Source organism: Chiroxiphia lanceolata, chromosome 26 (assembly GCF_009829145.1).
Source record: "Chiroxiphia lanceolata isolate bChiLan1 chromosome 26, bChiLan1.pri, whole genome shotgun sequence".
Taxonomy (NCBI): Eukaryota; Metazoa; Chordata; class Aves; order Passeriformes; family Pipridae; genus Chiroxiphia; species Chiroxiphia lanceolata.
The window spans coordinates 5,658,456-5,674,098 of NC_045662.1; the positions used below are offsets into that span (position 1 = coordinate 5,658,456).

The following is a 15,643-nucleotide window of genomic DNA, read 5'->3' on the forward strand; positions in this document are numbered from 1 at the left end:
GCCATGAGATGTTGATTCCCATCAGCGTGTGGCGGGGCCGAGGTTTCCTCCCTCGTTCAGGGGGAGAAGAGGAAAGGGGTGGTTTGGATTTGGGGTCAGGGGGAGAAGAGGAAAGGGGTGGTTTGGATTTGGGGTCAGGGGGAGAAGAGGAAAGGGGTGGTTTGGATTTGGGGTCAGGGGGAGAAGAGGAAAAGGAGGGTTTGGATTTGGGGTCAGGGGGAGAAGGGGAAAAGGAGGGTTTGGATTTGGGGTCAGGGGGAGAAGAGGAAAAGGAGGGTTTGGATTTGGGGTCAGGGGGAGAAGGGGAAAAGGAGGGTTTGGATTTTGGGTTCTCACCTGGCAGGACCTCGTAGATGTCCTCCCCTTCCACCTCCACGTTGGGCTCCTCCTGGGTCAGGGTGGTGTTGTGAGAGGTGTTCATGGAGTCAGAGCTCTCCACGTCGTTGTAGAGCTCTTCTTCTTCCTCCTCCTCCTCCTCCTCGCACGGGATAGTCAGGGAGCTCAGGTCTGGGGCGGGGAGAGCAAAAAAACCGGGGTGAAAACCAGCAAATTCCCTACTTTCAGCCAGGGGAAACCCCCACACCAACCCCTGTGCTCGCTCAAGGTGTGAACTGTCCCCGGGAGCACCCGAGGTGACAAACGAAAGAGGCGTAAACGAGCTGAGAATTGGCCAAAAACAAAGGAAAAGCGGGGAAATCCAAGAGAACAAAGCCAAATTCCACGTGTGCCTCAAGGAACGGAGCCTCCCTGCTTTCCAGAGGGTTTTTCCAAAGGCAGGGCTGGAAGTTTCGTCTAGGTGTTGTTGGTGTCAAAGTGTTCCCGGGTGGGAAGGTGCTGCCGGGATCTTCCCAAAGAAATGGGACCCGCTGGATGGGGCCAAACTCACCCTTCAGGAGGAACTGGATCTGGTCCACCCAGTCTTCAGCCTCTGCTGGGCTTGGGGCTGTGAACTGGAGAGAGGGGCAGCTGTTACTGGGCTGGGGCTGGGTTGGAGGGAGAGCAATGGGATTTGCAGCTGGAACAAGGGTTTCAGCCCTATAAATTATTTCAGCCACACAAAAGGATTTCAGGCCTATAAAGGATTTCAGCCCCATAAAAGAATTTCAGCCCTATAAAAGAATTTCAGTCCTATAAAGGATTTCAGCCACATAAAAAGATTTCAGTCCTACATAAGGATTTCAGCACTATAAAGGATTTCAGCCCCATAAAAGGATTTCATTCCCATAAAGGATTTCAGCCCCATAAAAGAATTTCAGCTCTATAAATTATTTCAGCCCTATAAAAGGATTTTCAGCCCTATACAGGATTTCAGCACCACACAAGGATTTCAGCCCTATAAAATGATCTCAGCCCATTGAAATCCACTGAGCCTGAGTTTCCTTTTCTCTGTTGTCTTCTGCAGAAGATTTGGAAGGTGACAGCTGCTCATCCCCCCAAAAAACCCAACTAAATATCAACCCCAGAAACCACCAAACCTCATCCCTTGGCTTCAGCCCCCACTCCCAGCAGGAGTTCACACCCCGGGGGGTTGGGAGGAGTCCTTTGGAAACAGGGAATGGCGATCCCGGCTCTGCCATTGTCTACCCTGGGACAGCGGGAAAAGCCATTCCAGGGCTTTATCTCCCTGTTCCAAGCAGGGAAGGAGCAGCAGGACAAAGCCAGACCCATCCCAGAGGAAGCCTGTCAAGCTCAATTCGTTAAAATAATTCAGATGGAAACCACGATTCCCCACGGAACGGGCTCTGCTGCCCCCCCCCCCCCCCGATCCAGGGCCCTGCATCCCAAATCTCCCTGAAGCCCATCCAGGCTCTCATTCCCACTCTGTGGATTGGATTTTTAGGCTCCCTCCTGGATGCTCAATAAACTGCAGGTTTATGTTTATCCTGGCTCTGCAGGGCTTGGTTAAACCCGGGCTTTTCCAACTCAATCCTCGACTGGTTCCACCCCTTGTTCTCCCTGATCCTTTGGGAGAGCCCAGGATCACCCCCCGTGCCCAGGGAAGGTCCCTGCTCAGGTGGGGAGAAGCCCCTCCCGAGGTGCTGCTGGTTTTATGGAATTTCAGCCCTACAGAGGATTTCAGCCCCACTCAAGGATTTCATTCCTATAAAATGATCTCAGCCCACTGAAATCCACTGAGCCCAAGTTTCCTTTTCTCTGTTTCCCGCAGAATTATGGAATTCTTTGGAGTTGGAAGTGACCTTTGGAGGCCACCTAACCCACCGACCCCTGAAATGAGGGACACCCCCAGCCAGCCCAGGCTGCTCAGAGCCCCATCCAACCTGACCTCGGGTGTTCCCAGGGATTGGGAATCCACCACCTCTCTGGGAAAACCTGTGCCACCCTCACTGCCAAAACAAATCGGGGTTTCCCCAGGAATTCAGACATTCCCAGCCCTCCCGACCCTGCAGGGCCAGCCTGCACCTCAACCCCTACACCTAGGACCATGGGTTTTTATTCCCAGCCCAGAATTCCATGTTTTCCCCCCCCCGTTTCCTACCTCGTAGGTGCGTTTGCCAGGGCAGGTTAACTCGAAACAGCATTTTTTCCGGGAATCTTTGCGGAGGTGGGAAACCAGCCGGGCACTGTAGTGCTCGATGGAGAAGGTGCCTCTCGGTTGCTTGCCTGGAAGCAGAAAAACGGGCTAAATGTGGGAGTTTCCACAAGAATTCCACCCCACCGAAACCCACGGAGCCCGGGGTTCCTTCGCTCCGTCCCCTGGAGACCGTTTGGAAGGTGAAAACTGCTCATCCCCCAAAACCCCGAGCAAACGACCCCAAAAACCACCAGACCTCACCCCCCGGGCAGCAGTTCACACCCCGGGGGTGGGATGGGATGGGAGGAGTTGGGAAGCTCGTTTGGGAAAACAAAAAGTGCTGGAGCTCCTCAGACAAAGGACGTGGGAGGAGGACAAAGACCCATCTTCACCCTCAGACCCCCCCCGGGGTTTAACCCCGTCCCTGCTGCGGGTTGGAACCCCTGGATGGGGGGGGGGAGGGTTGTAGGGCCTTTTCCTGCCCCTGGAATCCTGGGAAGCCCATCCATCTCCTGTCGGGATGGACCTGATGGAGCACGACAGCAAAATATTGATACCCACCAGCAAGAGGATTAAATACAGGCACCGGGGGTTGGAGCTCATGGAAAACTTGGAATAGCCTTTTATTCACCCCCCCCCAGCTCTGTTCCTTGTCCCCTTTTTTCTCATTTCATCCCCATCAAGGGGGGGAAAAATTAAATCAAGCTGAGCTCTGCCTTTCTAGAACCCTGATAAGGGATTAATCCCGGCCTTCCCAGGTCAGATTTTATCCAGTCCTTCACAGCAAAGGCTCTTCCCTTCTCCTTTTCATCCCTTTCCCTGTATATTTTGGGAACAAATGCGGGTGTGTCTCTCTCACCACTTACTTTTCTCGTTGGCATAGTAGTAGAAGGTCTTTCTGTTGAGGACACACCACCTCTTGTGCCACTCTGCCCCAAAAAAGCTGTGATCTGGCAAAGAAAAGGGCGTCAAAAGAGGGGGGAAACAGTAATTTTTGTCCTTTCACCGTGTGTTTCACATGGATGTGATGCTAAAAGGGCAGGAACACTCTTTGGGTTAAACCTCCCTGATATATATATATAAGTAAAATAAGTTTTAATCTGCAGCTGGAGGAAGCTAAACCAAGCACCAAGTCCTAAGCTCAGCTGAAGGGATAAAAAAAAGGGGCTGTTCTTGCCTCCCCCCACCTTGTCACAGAGTAAATAAATCAGGATAAAATCGGAGTGATGAGGAAATAATTTGTGGCCTTCGCAGGAGTTGGTAAAAATGGAGATAAACCCGAGGCTGACTCAGGGGCCTTATCTCAAGCCCTTAATGGGTGTGATGCTCCCAACTGCTGGGGTTTTATCCTCATTAGGGATCGCTCGTTAAAAGGGCACATTTGGCCTCAGAGGGCTGGGCTGCTGCTTAATTCGATTTTTTTGGGGGGAGTTTAATCTTTGTGCAGTTGGATGATCTGCAAAAGAGAAAAAAAAAAAAATCGAGGCCCCCTCCTCGTCCCTGAGAAGGGAAATCTGCACATTTGGCCTGTACAAATCTGCAGGGAAAAAAAAAACCCAACATGTTTTCCTGCTTCTTCTTCCCCTGAAAAGTCAAATTATTGGCAATTATTGACAGGACACCCCCAAACCTCACCCTGTGATTCCAGGTCTTACCTCGGGATCTCTTCTCCAGGTATCCTTGCTTCAGGATGTTCCCTGTTTCTGGGACAGGCTTTGGTGGGTTCTCCTCCAGCCCTGCAGGGAGCAAAGCAAAGGAAAACCTTGGGATTCCCCATTCCCATTCCCACATACCCTCAGCTCCTTTCTCTGCAGGAGAAGCCAGAGCAGGGGCCTGGAGGTGAAAAGAATGCTCTGCCACGATCCCACCAGATTCCCACAGGAGGGAAAAGGCTCCCAGGGGTGCTCAGGGAAGGCAGGACCGTGGTTGTCAGGGATGCACAGCCCCATCCTCAGCCCTCCTCCCCCCAGCCAAGGCTCTCTGGGAGCTCCCAGGAGGAGCTGCTCAGGTGGATGGACCTGGAAAACACAATCCCCTTGTCCCAGGGCTGCTCTGGACCAGGGCTCCTCACCCCACTGAGGGCAAAACTCACCCCACTGAGGGCAAAACCCACCCCCAAACCCGGGGTCAGGACCCCTGGGGGAGCTGCTGTTTTCCCACTTGTGCTTTGTCCCACTGGAGATCAATTTTTCATGGAAGCAGATCCCCTGTTTGGGGTTATTTGTGGCCCTGGTTCATAAAATCCTGGAATCGTGGATGCTTTGGGCTGGAAGGAGCCTTGAAGACCATCCACTTCCAACCCCCCAGGGCCAGCTTCCACTAGCCCAGGTTGCTCCAAGCTCTATCCAAGGGCTGCTCTAGTGGGAATTGCCACAGCAGGGAATTGGAACTGGATGATCTTTAAGGTCCCTTCCAACGATTTTATAATTTTACTTTATAGTTTTATAATTTATATTTATTGTAGAAATATATTATATTATATATAATGATATAACTTTATATATTATATATTGTATATTATATAATTAATCTAATATTTATATATATAGTATATTATATATATTATATATTATACTATTAATATATAATATATTGTATATATTATATATACAATTAATATATAGTATATGATATATATTATACACACATAATATATATACATAATATATTATATAATGTATTTATATAATAAATATAAATTATAAAATATGTATATATTATACATAATTCATTATATGTATTACATAAAATATATAATATAATATAAATATATATAATTATATCGTAATTTTTAATAATTTTATAATTTCTATTTTATGATTTTATAATCCCTCTCTGCCTCAGCCCCCGGAGGGGCCAGAACCCCCCGCGGTGCCCCCCCCTCCCTGGCACCCCCCTTCCGTGCCCAGGTGAACACACCTGCCTGGCACAAACCCCCTGCAGCCACTCCGAGCATCTGCCCTATAAAAAAACCCCACATCGTCTCCTTAAAAATGAACCAAAAACCAACCAAAACCCAAACCCAGCCCCGAGCCCTTTTGCTGACGCAAATCCCAAAATGTCATTTTCGGGGACATTCACAATTAGGAAAACGGGGCCGGGGCCGCCGGGGAGACAAAAAAAAAAAACCAAACCCAAAACGCTTGAGCGGAACTTTTCTTTGGCCGTTTAGAACCTTTCCCGCAGCGGGGGGACGGAGGGATCCCAACAGCGCCGGGAGCGCGGACTGAATTACCCGGGAGGGGAGGAGGAGATGGGGAGGAAAAAGGGAGCTGCGAGGGCTGCTTCGCTTCCTTAATTTCATTTCCTCGCAGCGCGTTCCCAGCAGGGGCTTCCCCTCTGCCCCATCCCGCTCCCGCTGGAAAAGCGGCTCTGGAAAAGCCGGAGCGCGGGATGAGGTCGCTGCTCAGCATCCCGGGGCTGGGATGGGTCCGGCCATCCCAGGGCTGGGCTTCCTGCTCTTCCCGCCGTTGCCAAGAGGGATCTGGGGAGCAGGGAAGCAGCAGGGATGGGATGGGAGTCACGGGGAGCTCTCCCAGCCCCGCATTCCCTCTCTCCATCCATCGTTTTGCTGGAAGCAGGACCCCTGGGAGAGCTGCTGCCTTCCCAGTGGTTCTGCTTTGCCCTGTTTGAGATCAATTTTCCATGGAAGCACAGCCCCTCTTTGGGGTTATTTGTGGCTCTGGCTCATGGAATCATGGGATCAGGGAATCACAGGATGCTTTGGGTTGGAAAGGACCTGGAATACCACCTGTTTCCAACACCTTCCACCAGCCCAGGTTGCTCCAAAGCCCTGTCCAGCCTCAGATCCCGGGATCTGCTGGGCTGGCAACTCCCTGGGGCCTCTGAAGCACCACCAGGAGCCCAAACCTGTCCCCCTGTGCAGGAAAATCAGGAGGGAAGGAGCCTCCCCTCCCCTCAAATACTCCAGACAAGCTGACACAATTAAGGAGGGGCTGCAGGGGCTGATTTGATTCCGCAGGGCTCTGGAAATTTGAAGTCTGACAGCCTGTGACAGGGAGGTGGCAGCTGGAACCTGTGTCCTGCCCCTCTCCTGCATCCCTGCCCATCCCCTCCTGCATCCCTGCCCATGCAGAGCCCGGATTAAATCCATGGGATGTGGGGGATGCAGCACTGGGGGCTCTGCCTGGCTGCACACGGGGTTGGGGTGATGAGGGGGGTGTCCCCAAACCTCCCCAGCCTGGCCCTAAAACAACCCAGATGGCTCCTGCCTGCAGCAAAGAGCTCAATTCATCTGCAGTCACAGTCCTGGGGGGGTTCTATCTCTTTAAAATCCTAATGGATGCCCAGAGGATGTGGAGAGGGAAGTGGGAACACAGGGGGAGGTGGGAACACAAGGGGAGGTGGGAACAGAGGGGAAGGTGGGAGCCCAGCCCCAGGGATCCCTCTGGTTCCCAAGGGCAGAGGGTTTCATCTCCCAGATGTTCCTGCCCTGGGAACACAAATCTGGCAGGAAAACCACGGCTCAGCACATCTCCAAGGGCTGGAAAAGCCGGTCTGTGGCCTGGTCACCTGTTCCAACCACCGAGGGCCACTCGCCAGTCAGAAAACCAGAAAGAAAAGGCTGTAAATTCCATATTTTCCCAGGCACAGGGTCCCTCTCCGGTCATTCCCAGCACTGTGGCAGGACTGGGATGGTCCCAGTGCTCCCTTCCACCCTGGAATCCCCCCCAGCCCACCCTTTTCCCAGCAGGTGGATGGTGCTGGAGGTGCTGCCCCTCCATGTCACCCCCCTTCCCTTCCCCAGTCACCTCCCAGTGCTCCCAGTATCTCCCCCCCCCGCAGCCTCCCAGGCTCCCCAAGGACCTGCTCATCCCCCAGGATTTCCCTGAGGATGAATTTCCCAAGCCATGACCCACATGGCTCCATCTGGAGCCTCCCCCAGAAGGGCTGCTCTGGGAATTACGGCTCCACGCTGGGATCCTGCAGAGCATCCAAAGCTGTGGGATTGCAGGAATGGGAGAAAACTGGAGCCAAACTCACACATGGAGGAGCGGATAGTCTTTCATTTCTCCTTTCTCCTTTCCTTTCCTTTCTCCTTTCTCCTTCCTTTCTCCTTTCTCCTTTCTCCTTTCTCCTTTCTCCTTTCTCCTTTCTCCTTTCTCCTTTCTCCTTTCTCCTTTCCTTTCCTTTCCTTTCCTTTCCTTTCCTTTCCTTTCCTTTCCTTTCCTTTCCTTTCCTTTCCTTTCCTTTCCTTCCCTTCCCTTTCCCTTTCCCCTTTCCCCTTTCCCCTTTCCCCTTTCCCCTCTCCCCTTTCCCCCTGGTGGGAGAATCACACTCCCAGCACTTAATCCATCACCTTTTTCCAAGATCAAGAGGATCTTGGAAGCATTCCTGCTGCCTCACATCACCATCCCCTCCAAACACTCTTCCTGGGCATCCTTAAAATCCACCAGCTGGATACATCCCATGGTCCAGTCTCCCTTGGGAGTGGGATTGGCCACTTGGCTCCAGCTGTCAGAGGCTGGATCCACCGGGATAACCACCCGGATTGAAAACCCCTCAGCAAGCAGGAGGCGGCTCAAAATCCATGGCAGCAAATCCTGGAGTGGGGAATTCTGCCCTGAAATATCCCTGTGTTCAGCCTGGAGCCCTCGGGTGCCACAGGACATCCCAGCCCGGAGAGCCCATCCCAAAAGGGCAGCCAAGGCCGGAGCTTTTCCCTGGGGACAGGCAGGGAATTGGGAAATGCTCTTGGCAGCAGCCAGGGCAGAGCAGGATTGAGGGCTGGGACTGGGATTAACCAGTCCCAGGCTGAGCAGAGACCAAGATTAACCAGTCCCTGGATAAAGCAGAGACCAAGATTAACCAGTCCCAGGCTGAGCAGAGATCAAGATTAACCAGTCCCAGGTGCTGCCAGTCAGGAACCAACCCCAAATCCATGGAATTTGCTCCAGAAAACCACAATTCTCACCTGGGCTGGAGCAGTTCCTAATTAACAGCATCGCCCCAATGACCACAATGACCTGAACACAAATAAACAAGGAAGGTACAGATGGATCTTTGCTGGGCCCTGAATTAGTGTGGGATCCAGAGGATTTCCAGAGGAAAACCTGTGGGATTTGTGGCTGATAAGCAACAAGACAAGAGACACCCAATGGCAAAAAGTTGGGTGTGGGTTGGGTTGGGATTTAGCCCTTGGAGGGGTGGAAAACCTCCAGTTGTTGTTGACATTTGTTTCAGTTCCGTCTGGAAAATTTAACAGCAAGTTTGAAGTCAAACCAGCTTTGGCAAAGGCAAAAAAACCCCCCCAAGAACCATAAAAAAACCCCCCAAAAAAACCCCAAACCAAACCAAAAACACACACACACACAAAAAAAAAAAAAAAAAAAAAGAAAAAGAAAAAAATTCCAAGAGGAGGAGGAAGAGCCTTTGGCCCCCCAAAAAAGTTCCCTTCCAAATCACTAAGTCCATAATTGCAAAATAAACCCCACTAAATCTCAATATCTATTTGCACAGCTCATTAGCCAAGGGCTCCCACTCAGCAGAGAGGGAGGGGAAAATAGGGGAAAAAAAAATACAAACCAAAAAAAAAGAAAAAAAAACCCAACTCTTCAGCACCGAAGTGGATTTGGGGAGTTGCTATGGCAACTGGTGCTTCGGAGCTGCATCTCGAAATTCCCTGCTCAGATGGGGCTGGATGGTTGTCCACACACCCACGGGCTCCAGAGGAGGGGATTGGTTTTAAAATCGTCTTAAAAAAAAAGCAGGGTAAGGTAATAAATGTAGAAATAGATAAATATAAAATAAGTAGGCAAATATACGAATATATAAATATAGAAAGAAGTATATAAATATAAAATAAATATATAAATATATAAGAGGAAATCTAAATATGTAAGGAAAGATCTAAATATAAAATAAATATAGAAATCTATAAAGAAAAATCTAAATATGTGAGGAAAGACCTAAATATAAAATAAACATATAAATATAAATAAAATATATAAATATATAAATAAAATACATAAATATATAAATATATAAAATAAATATATAAATATAAAATAACTATATAAATATAAAAGGAAATGGGTAAATATTAAATAAATATATAAATATATAAAGAAATATCTAAATATAAAATAAGCATATAGATATAAATAAAATATATAAATATGTAAATATAAAATAATATATAAATATATAAAAATATAAAAAATATAAAAATATAAAAAATATAAATATAAAATAAATATACAAATATAAAAGAACATATCTAAATATAAAAATAGCTAAATATGAAAATATATAAATATATAAAGAAATATCTAAATATATAAATATAAAAAATAAAGAAATAAATAGACAAAAATTAAAAAAAATTAAATATATAAATATATAAATATATAGATATATAAATATATAAATATATAAATATATAGATATATAGATATATAAATATATAAATATATAAATATATAGATATATAACTATATAAATATATAACTATCCAACCCATGTCACTCACTCCCCTGTTATTTCTCTCCCCCCAAACACAACCCCGTGTCAGACACTCGACCTGCTCTGCTCCCGGGCCGACGGTGATTTACGGTGTGAAAAGGGAAAACCTAAATCATCCCGGGCTGAAAACATTCCAGTTAGTGCAGCACGAGTGAGGAATTTATTCCCATTAACTCCCACCAGCAGCTATAACCCGCCCGTCCTTCGCTGTCCCCAACATCCTCCTCCTCCTCCTCCTGCTGCTGCTGCTGCCCGGAGCGCTCATGTGTGTGCTCCACGCTCACCATTCCTTGTCAACGGCACTGGCTCATTTTCCAGGGAATGGCGACGCTCCCGAGGCCTCATCCATCCCCTTCCCACGGCGAGGGCACGAGGACCTTCCACAGGGAGGGATGTTCTCCCAATATCCAACCTAAACCCGCTCTCTTCCCGTTTAAATCCATTCCCTTCCCACGCCAAGGGCACAAGGACCTTCCACAGGGAGGGATTTCCTCCCAGTATCCAACCTAGACCCGCTCTCTTCCCATTTAAATCCATTCCCTTCCCACGGTGAGGGCACAAGGACCTTCCACAGGGATGTGTCCCCATCACAGGGAGGGATGTTCTCCCAGTATCCAACCTAAACCCGCTCTCTTCCCGTTTAAATCCATTCTCTTCCCACAGTGAGGGCACAAGGACCTTCCACAGGGACATGATTCCCCCTCACAGGGAGGGATGTTCTCCCAATATCCAACCCAAACCCGCTCTCTTCCCATTTAAATCCATTCCTTTCCCACGCCGAGAGCACAAGGACCTTCCACAGGGAGGGATTTCCTCCCAGTATCCAACCTAAACCCGCTCTCTTCCCATTTAAATCCATTCCCTTCTCACGGCGAGGGCATGAGGACCTTCCACAGGGACATGATTCCCCCTCACAAGGAGGGATGTTCTCCCAATATCCAACCTAAACCCGCTCTCTTCCCGTTTAAATCCATTCCCTTCCCACGCCGAGGGCACAAGGACCTTCCACAGGGATGTGTCCCCATCACAGGGAGGGATTTCCTCCCAATATCCAACCTAAACCCGCTCTCTTCCCGTTTAAATCCATTCCCTTCCCACGCCGAGGGCACAAGGACCTTCCACAGGGACATGATTCCCCCTCACAGGGAGGGATGTTCTCCCAATATCCAACCTAAACCTGTTCTCTTCCCATTTAAATCCATTCCCCCCCTTGTCCCATCGCTCCGGGCACCAGGGGCCTCCTGCATCCAAGTTCCCTTTGCAGCATCCCAGGATACGGGATTGGGAATGCCAGGACTGAAGACCCCCCCCCGAAAAGAGCTTCTGCCCAGCTGCTCCAGCTTTTTGCCTGAGGTTTTTATTCTCCTTATAAGATGTAAAACCGAAAGTTAGCTTGAGAAATTCCCGAGGAATCTCCCCGGAGATGAGACTTCGGGAGCCGGGCTGGGATCCATCCGCAGAGCTCTCGGCTAATTCCCGCAGATTTTTTTGGGGGGGGGGGAGGAAAAGGCTCTTCCTCCCCGTCGAGCACGAAGGGGGGAATAATCCCTGTCCCCAATTCCCCTCTTTGCCATTCCAAGACCTCCCTCGGCCTCACGATCCCTCCGGGAGCAGCTCCACCGGGAGAGGGTCTGGAGCTCGTTAAGAGGCTCCTGCTTTGTGCTGGGCTGGGACAAAGATGTTCCCTTTGAAACCCTCGGCATCCCGAGCCATGAAAGGAACTTTCCGGGCGGTGTCAGAGCCCCCCCGGGGCGGGTGGATTTAATTCCGAGGGATTGGAACTGTCCCGTTTGTTTTTGGGATGATTTAAATCCCCCGGGGACCGAACCCCTCCCTTCTGAACGTCGGGTCGCTTTGATACTTTTTTATTCCCTTCCCGGTAACTGTTAAAAAAACGTCCACGGGAGCCGGGTTTTTATGGGAAATTTAACATTTCTTGCAGTTCACCAGCAGAGAACACTATTTCTCTGCAAAAATATTTCAGTCGTTAACACAGCTCAACAAACGTTTATTTGGGCACTTAAATTTTGTATTCTGTTCCAAACTGGGGGGAAGACGCAGCTTTTAGTGATTATTAACTTTTATTCACAGCTAATGTTCAGAGAGCTCTATGGCCTGAGACTGGGGGGGGAAAAAAAAATCAAAATCAAATAAAAACGTACCAAAGCGACGGGTTTTGAGTTTTATGGGTGAAATCAATTTGCTTTTAACTTGATGGATATATGGGAGGGGGGGGGGGGAGAACAAAAATTTAAATCCTGTTAAATTTAGAGCTGATTTATTTAACTACAAAGGAAGAACTGGCAGGAGTGATGGGGCTTAAAGCTCCTGGTTATCACAGTCCTCCCAGCTGGGAGATCTCATCCTCCCAAACCTTCCCCATTTTGAACGGAACCAGAGGTTGCCTTTTCTCAACCTTCCAGATTTCGGAGGAGAACAGATTTGGGGTTGGGGATGGGAGTTAAGATGCTGCAATAAATCAAATTAAAGAAAATATTCTCCCCCTCAGCCCCTGGGTGGTTGAGTCTGGTTTGGGACCTTTCTGAAATGCTGGGGCTCTCCAGGGCCTTATTTCAGACTTGGGCAAGCAAAGTTTCGGGATTTGGGGGATTTTAAAATTCACTTTGGGGTCTTTAATGGCCCTTTAAAAGCTTCGTTTCTCAAGCAAATCGCTTTGGGTTTTTAAAGAGACCCATCTGAACTCAGCCCTTGTGACAAACCCACGGGGTCTGACGAGGCTTCCCAGGGGAGCATCCCGTGGGATCATCCTGGAGGAGCATCCCACAGCTCCCTGGCACCGCTCATGCCCGATCCAACCCCTGGAATAGCCGTGGAATACCCACTGGATGAGCCAGAAACCCCCAAAATCCACTCCGGGGTGCAAAGTGGGAGCATCAGCTCCCTTCGCCCTCCTCGAGCTGAGCAAGGAGGAGACTCCAGGGGCTCCCTCAGTGAGCACAGCCTGGGATTTCACACCTCATTTTTCCCGATATTCCAGCAACTTCCACCTCCCTCCCTCCCTCCTGCCGTGGTTCCTCCCCCATCCCGGCGCTTCCCGGCTCTTTCCGGGGTCTGACACGAGCAAATCTGGTGTCTGTGAGTCCTCCCAGGCTCCCACCTCCCGCATCCCAGCTCGGCTGGGCACGGAGCCAGGTGGGAATTGGGGAGTGGGGAACATCCCTGCGAGCCAGGGCTGCTTCCAGAGAGGAGGAGAAGGGAGGAGGACGCCGGAGGCTCCGTGCTGGGCGACACGGGGCAATTAGATTAAAGTCTCTTCCATTAGTGAAGAGTGAGAGTTTGCTAAGTGTGGGATCTGTTAGCCCAGAGTCATAACAAACCCACAGATAAATGAAGTGCCAGTTACCTCCTTCCAAAGGAAAAAAAAAAAAAACACACCAGGGAAAAAAGAGCAAGCTGCTTCCTCTTGGAAAAACTCCTGACTCCCCTGCTTGAAACTCCAGCATCCAATCCAGCCCTACTAACCAATTTCTAGAAAACTGGCTTTTTTAATACAAAATTAAGGATGTGTGTTAAAGGGACACAGCTGGGGAATGATAAAAATGGGATGAAGCTTTAGGAAGTGCTGGGTGGGAAGGGGGACACGTCACACGTGGGGAGGGTCACTGGGAATGGGGCATCAGTGGGGCCTGGGGATGCAGCAGCCCCTCAAAGCCCCCACCCCAGTTCAGCCAAGTTTCTGCAGGATGAGAGGGCAATCACTGGAATGGGATACTTGTCCTGTGCAAAATTCATTAGGCTGCCATTCTCCTGTCAATTAATTTAAGTGGAATTTATGTGGCACTCTGCTCGCCCGGGTCCGGCTCAGTGACGGAGGGAATTGTTCTGCCGCTGGGTCGAGTCCTGCTCCGGCCTCCATCCTTCATCCTCCACCCTCCATCTCCTCCATCCCACGCCTGGGGCATCCCACCAGCCCCACAGAGCCCAGGAACCCCCCAAAACAGCCCCTGGGCAGAGACAGGAGGGCTGGGAGCCCACGGGACCTGCCCCTCACCGAGGGCAGGAGGTGGCTGAGAACCCGCCGGGAGCAGCGGGAATGTCAGAGCCTTCCCCTGGAGCACTGGGAATGTCACAGCCTTCCCCTGGAGCACTGGGAATGTCACAGCCTTCCCCTGGAGCAGCGGGAATGTCACAGCCTTCCCCTGGAGCACTGGGAATGTCACAGCCTTCCCCTGGAGCAGTGGGAATGTCACAGCCTTCCCCTGGAGCAGTGGGAATGTCACAGCCTTCCCCTGGAGCAGTGGGAATGTCACAGCCTTCCCCTGGAGCACTGGGAATGTCACAGCCTTCCCCTGGAGCAGTGGGAATGTCAGAGCCTTCCCCTGGAGCAGTGGGAATGTCACAGCCTTCCCCTGGAGCAGTGGGAATGTCAGAGCCCTCCCCTGGAGCACTGGGAATGTCACAGCCTTCCCCTGGAGCAGTGGGAATGTCACAGCCTTCCCCTGGAGCAGTGGGAATGTCAGAGCCCTCCCCTGGAGCACTGGGAATGTCACAGCCTTCCCCTGGAGCAGTGGGAATGTCACAGCCTTCCCCTGGAGCAGTGGGAATGTCACAGCCTTCCCCTGGAGCCCTGGGAATGTCACAGCCTTCCCCTGGAGCACTGGGAATGTCACAGCCTTCCCCTGGAGTGGTGGGAATGTCACAGCCTTCCCCTGGAGCCCTGGGAATGTCACAGCCTTCCCCTGGAGCAATGGGAATGTCAGAGCCTTCCTCTGGAGCAGTGGGAATGTCAGAGCCTTCCCCTGGAGCAGTGGGAATGTCACAGCCTTCCCCTGGAGCAGTGGGAATGTCACAGCCTTCCCCTGGCACGGCAGTGCCGAGAGCAGGAGCCGGATCAGCCTCAGGATTCACTTGTTTTCCCATTCTGGTTGCACAGTGATGCCCCTGGGGCACAACCCCCCAGTGCCAGGGGGCACCAACCCCGGGACAGTTCCCATGGGGTGAATCCAGGAGGAAATTCGGTGTTGCCCGGATTTTCCAGCAGGGGAGGTGCACAGAGCTGGGGAACGGATCCAGGGCTCTGTGCTGAGCTGGTTCCACCCTCTCCTTCCATCCCAGCCATCCCAGCAGTCCGGGCAGAGCCCGAGCAGCATCACCCCCCTGCCCTCGGCAGCCGGGGCGGGAAGCGGAGCCGAAACTCGGCCACTGCTTTTCCTTGTTCCAGATAAGAAAATCATTTGTCACGGGCGGGGCGGGGCGGGGTGGGCTTTTTATCGGCCAAGTGTCAGTCTGTCCACACGACCCGCAGGACAAATGTGTGTTTTATCATCCCCCCGGGCTTGGGGCCGCCCAGCACCTGCAGCAGGCGTGTGCTCCGGGAGAAAGTCGCCGTGATGGATTCGCCCATCTTAATTAATGTAAACAAACAAAAGAGGAACATCAAATAATGCCCTTGACAGGCTGAAAACGGAGCCAGGAGAGCTTTATAAAAGGAGCCCTTTTGATGTCGGGGCGGCGGGGACGGAGGTTTGTAAATAGCGGCAGCTCCCTATCGCCCCTTATCCAAATATTTTCATTTCCCATCACGGGCTGAGAGCCGGGGGTTGATGGTTTTGGACTCTTCAACTTTCAGCTTTCACCCTGCAGCCCCCAGAGGAGCACGTGGAG

General features: G+C 50.7%; 1 protein-coding gene across 1 annotated transcript in view; it reads right to left on the reverse strand.

The window, feature by feature from the left end:
• Positions 1–328: 328 nt before the first annotated feature.
• Positions 329–15,643, reverse strand: part of LOC116798561 (src kinase-associated phosphoprotein 1-like) — a gene marked incomplete at its 3' end in the record, with an annotated part of 133,423 nt that continues 118,108 nt past the window's right edge. Inside the window, exons 5-9 of the mRNA XM_032711061.1 lie at positions 4,189–4,269; positions 3,400–3,483; positions 2,498–2,622; positions 887–950; positions 329–507 (exon numbers count right to left, since the gene is read on the reverse strand). Coding sequence (XP_032566952.1) covers positions 329–507; positions 887–950; positions 2,498–2,622; positions 3,400–3,483; positions 4,189–4,269 — 533 coding nt within the window. The remainder of the gene's footprint in view (positions 508–886; positions 951–2,497; positions 2,623–3,399; positions 3,484–4,188; positions 4,270–15,643) is intronic.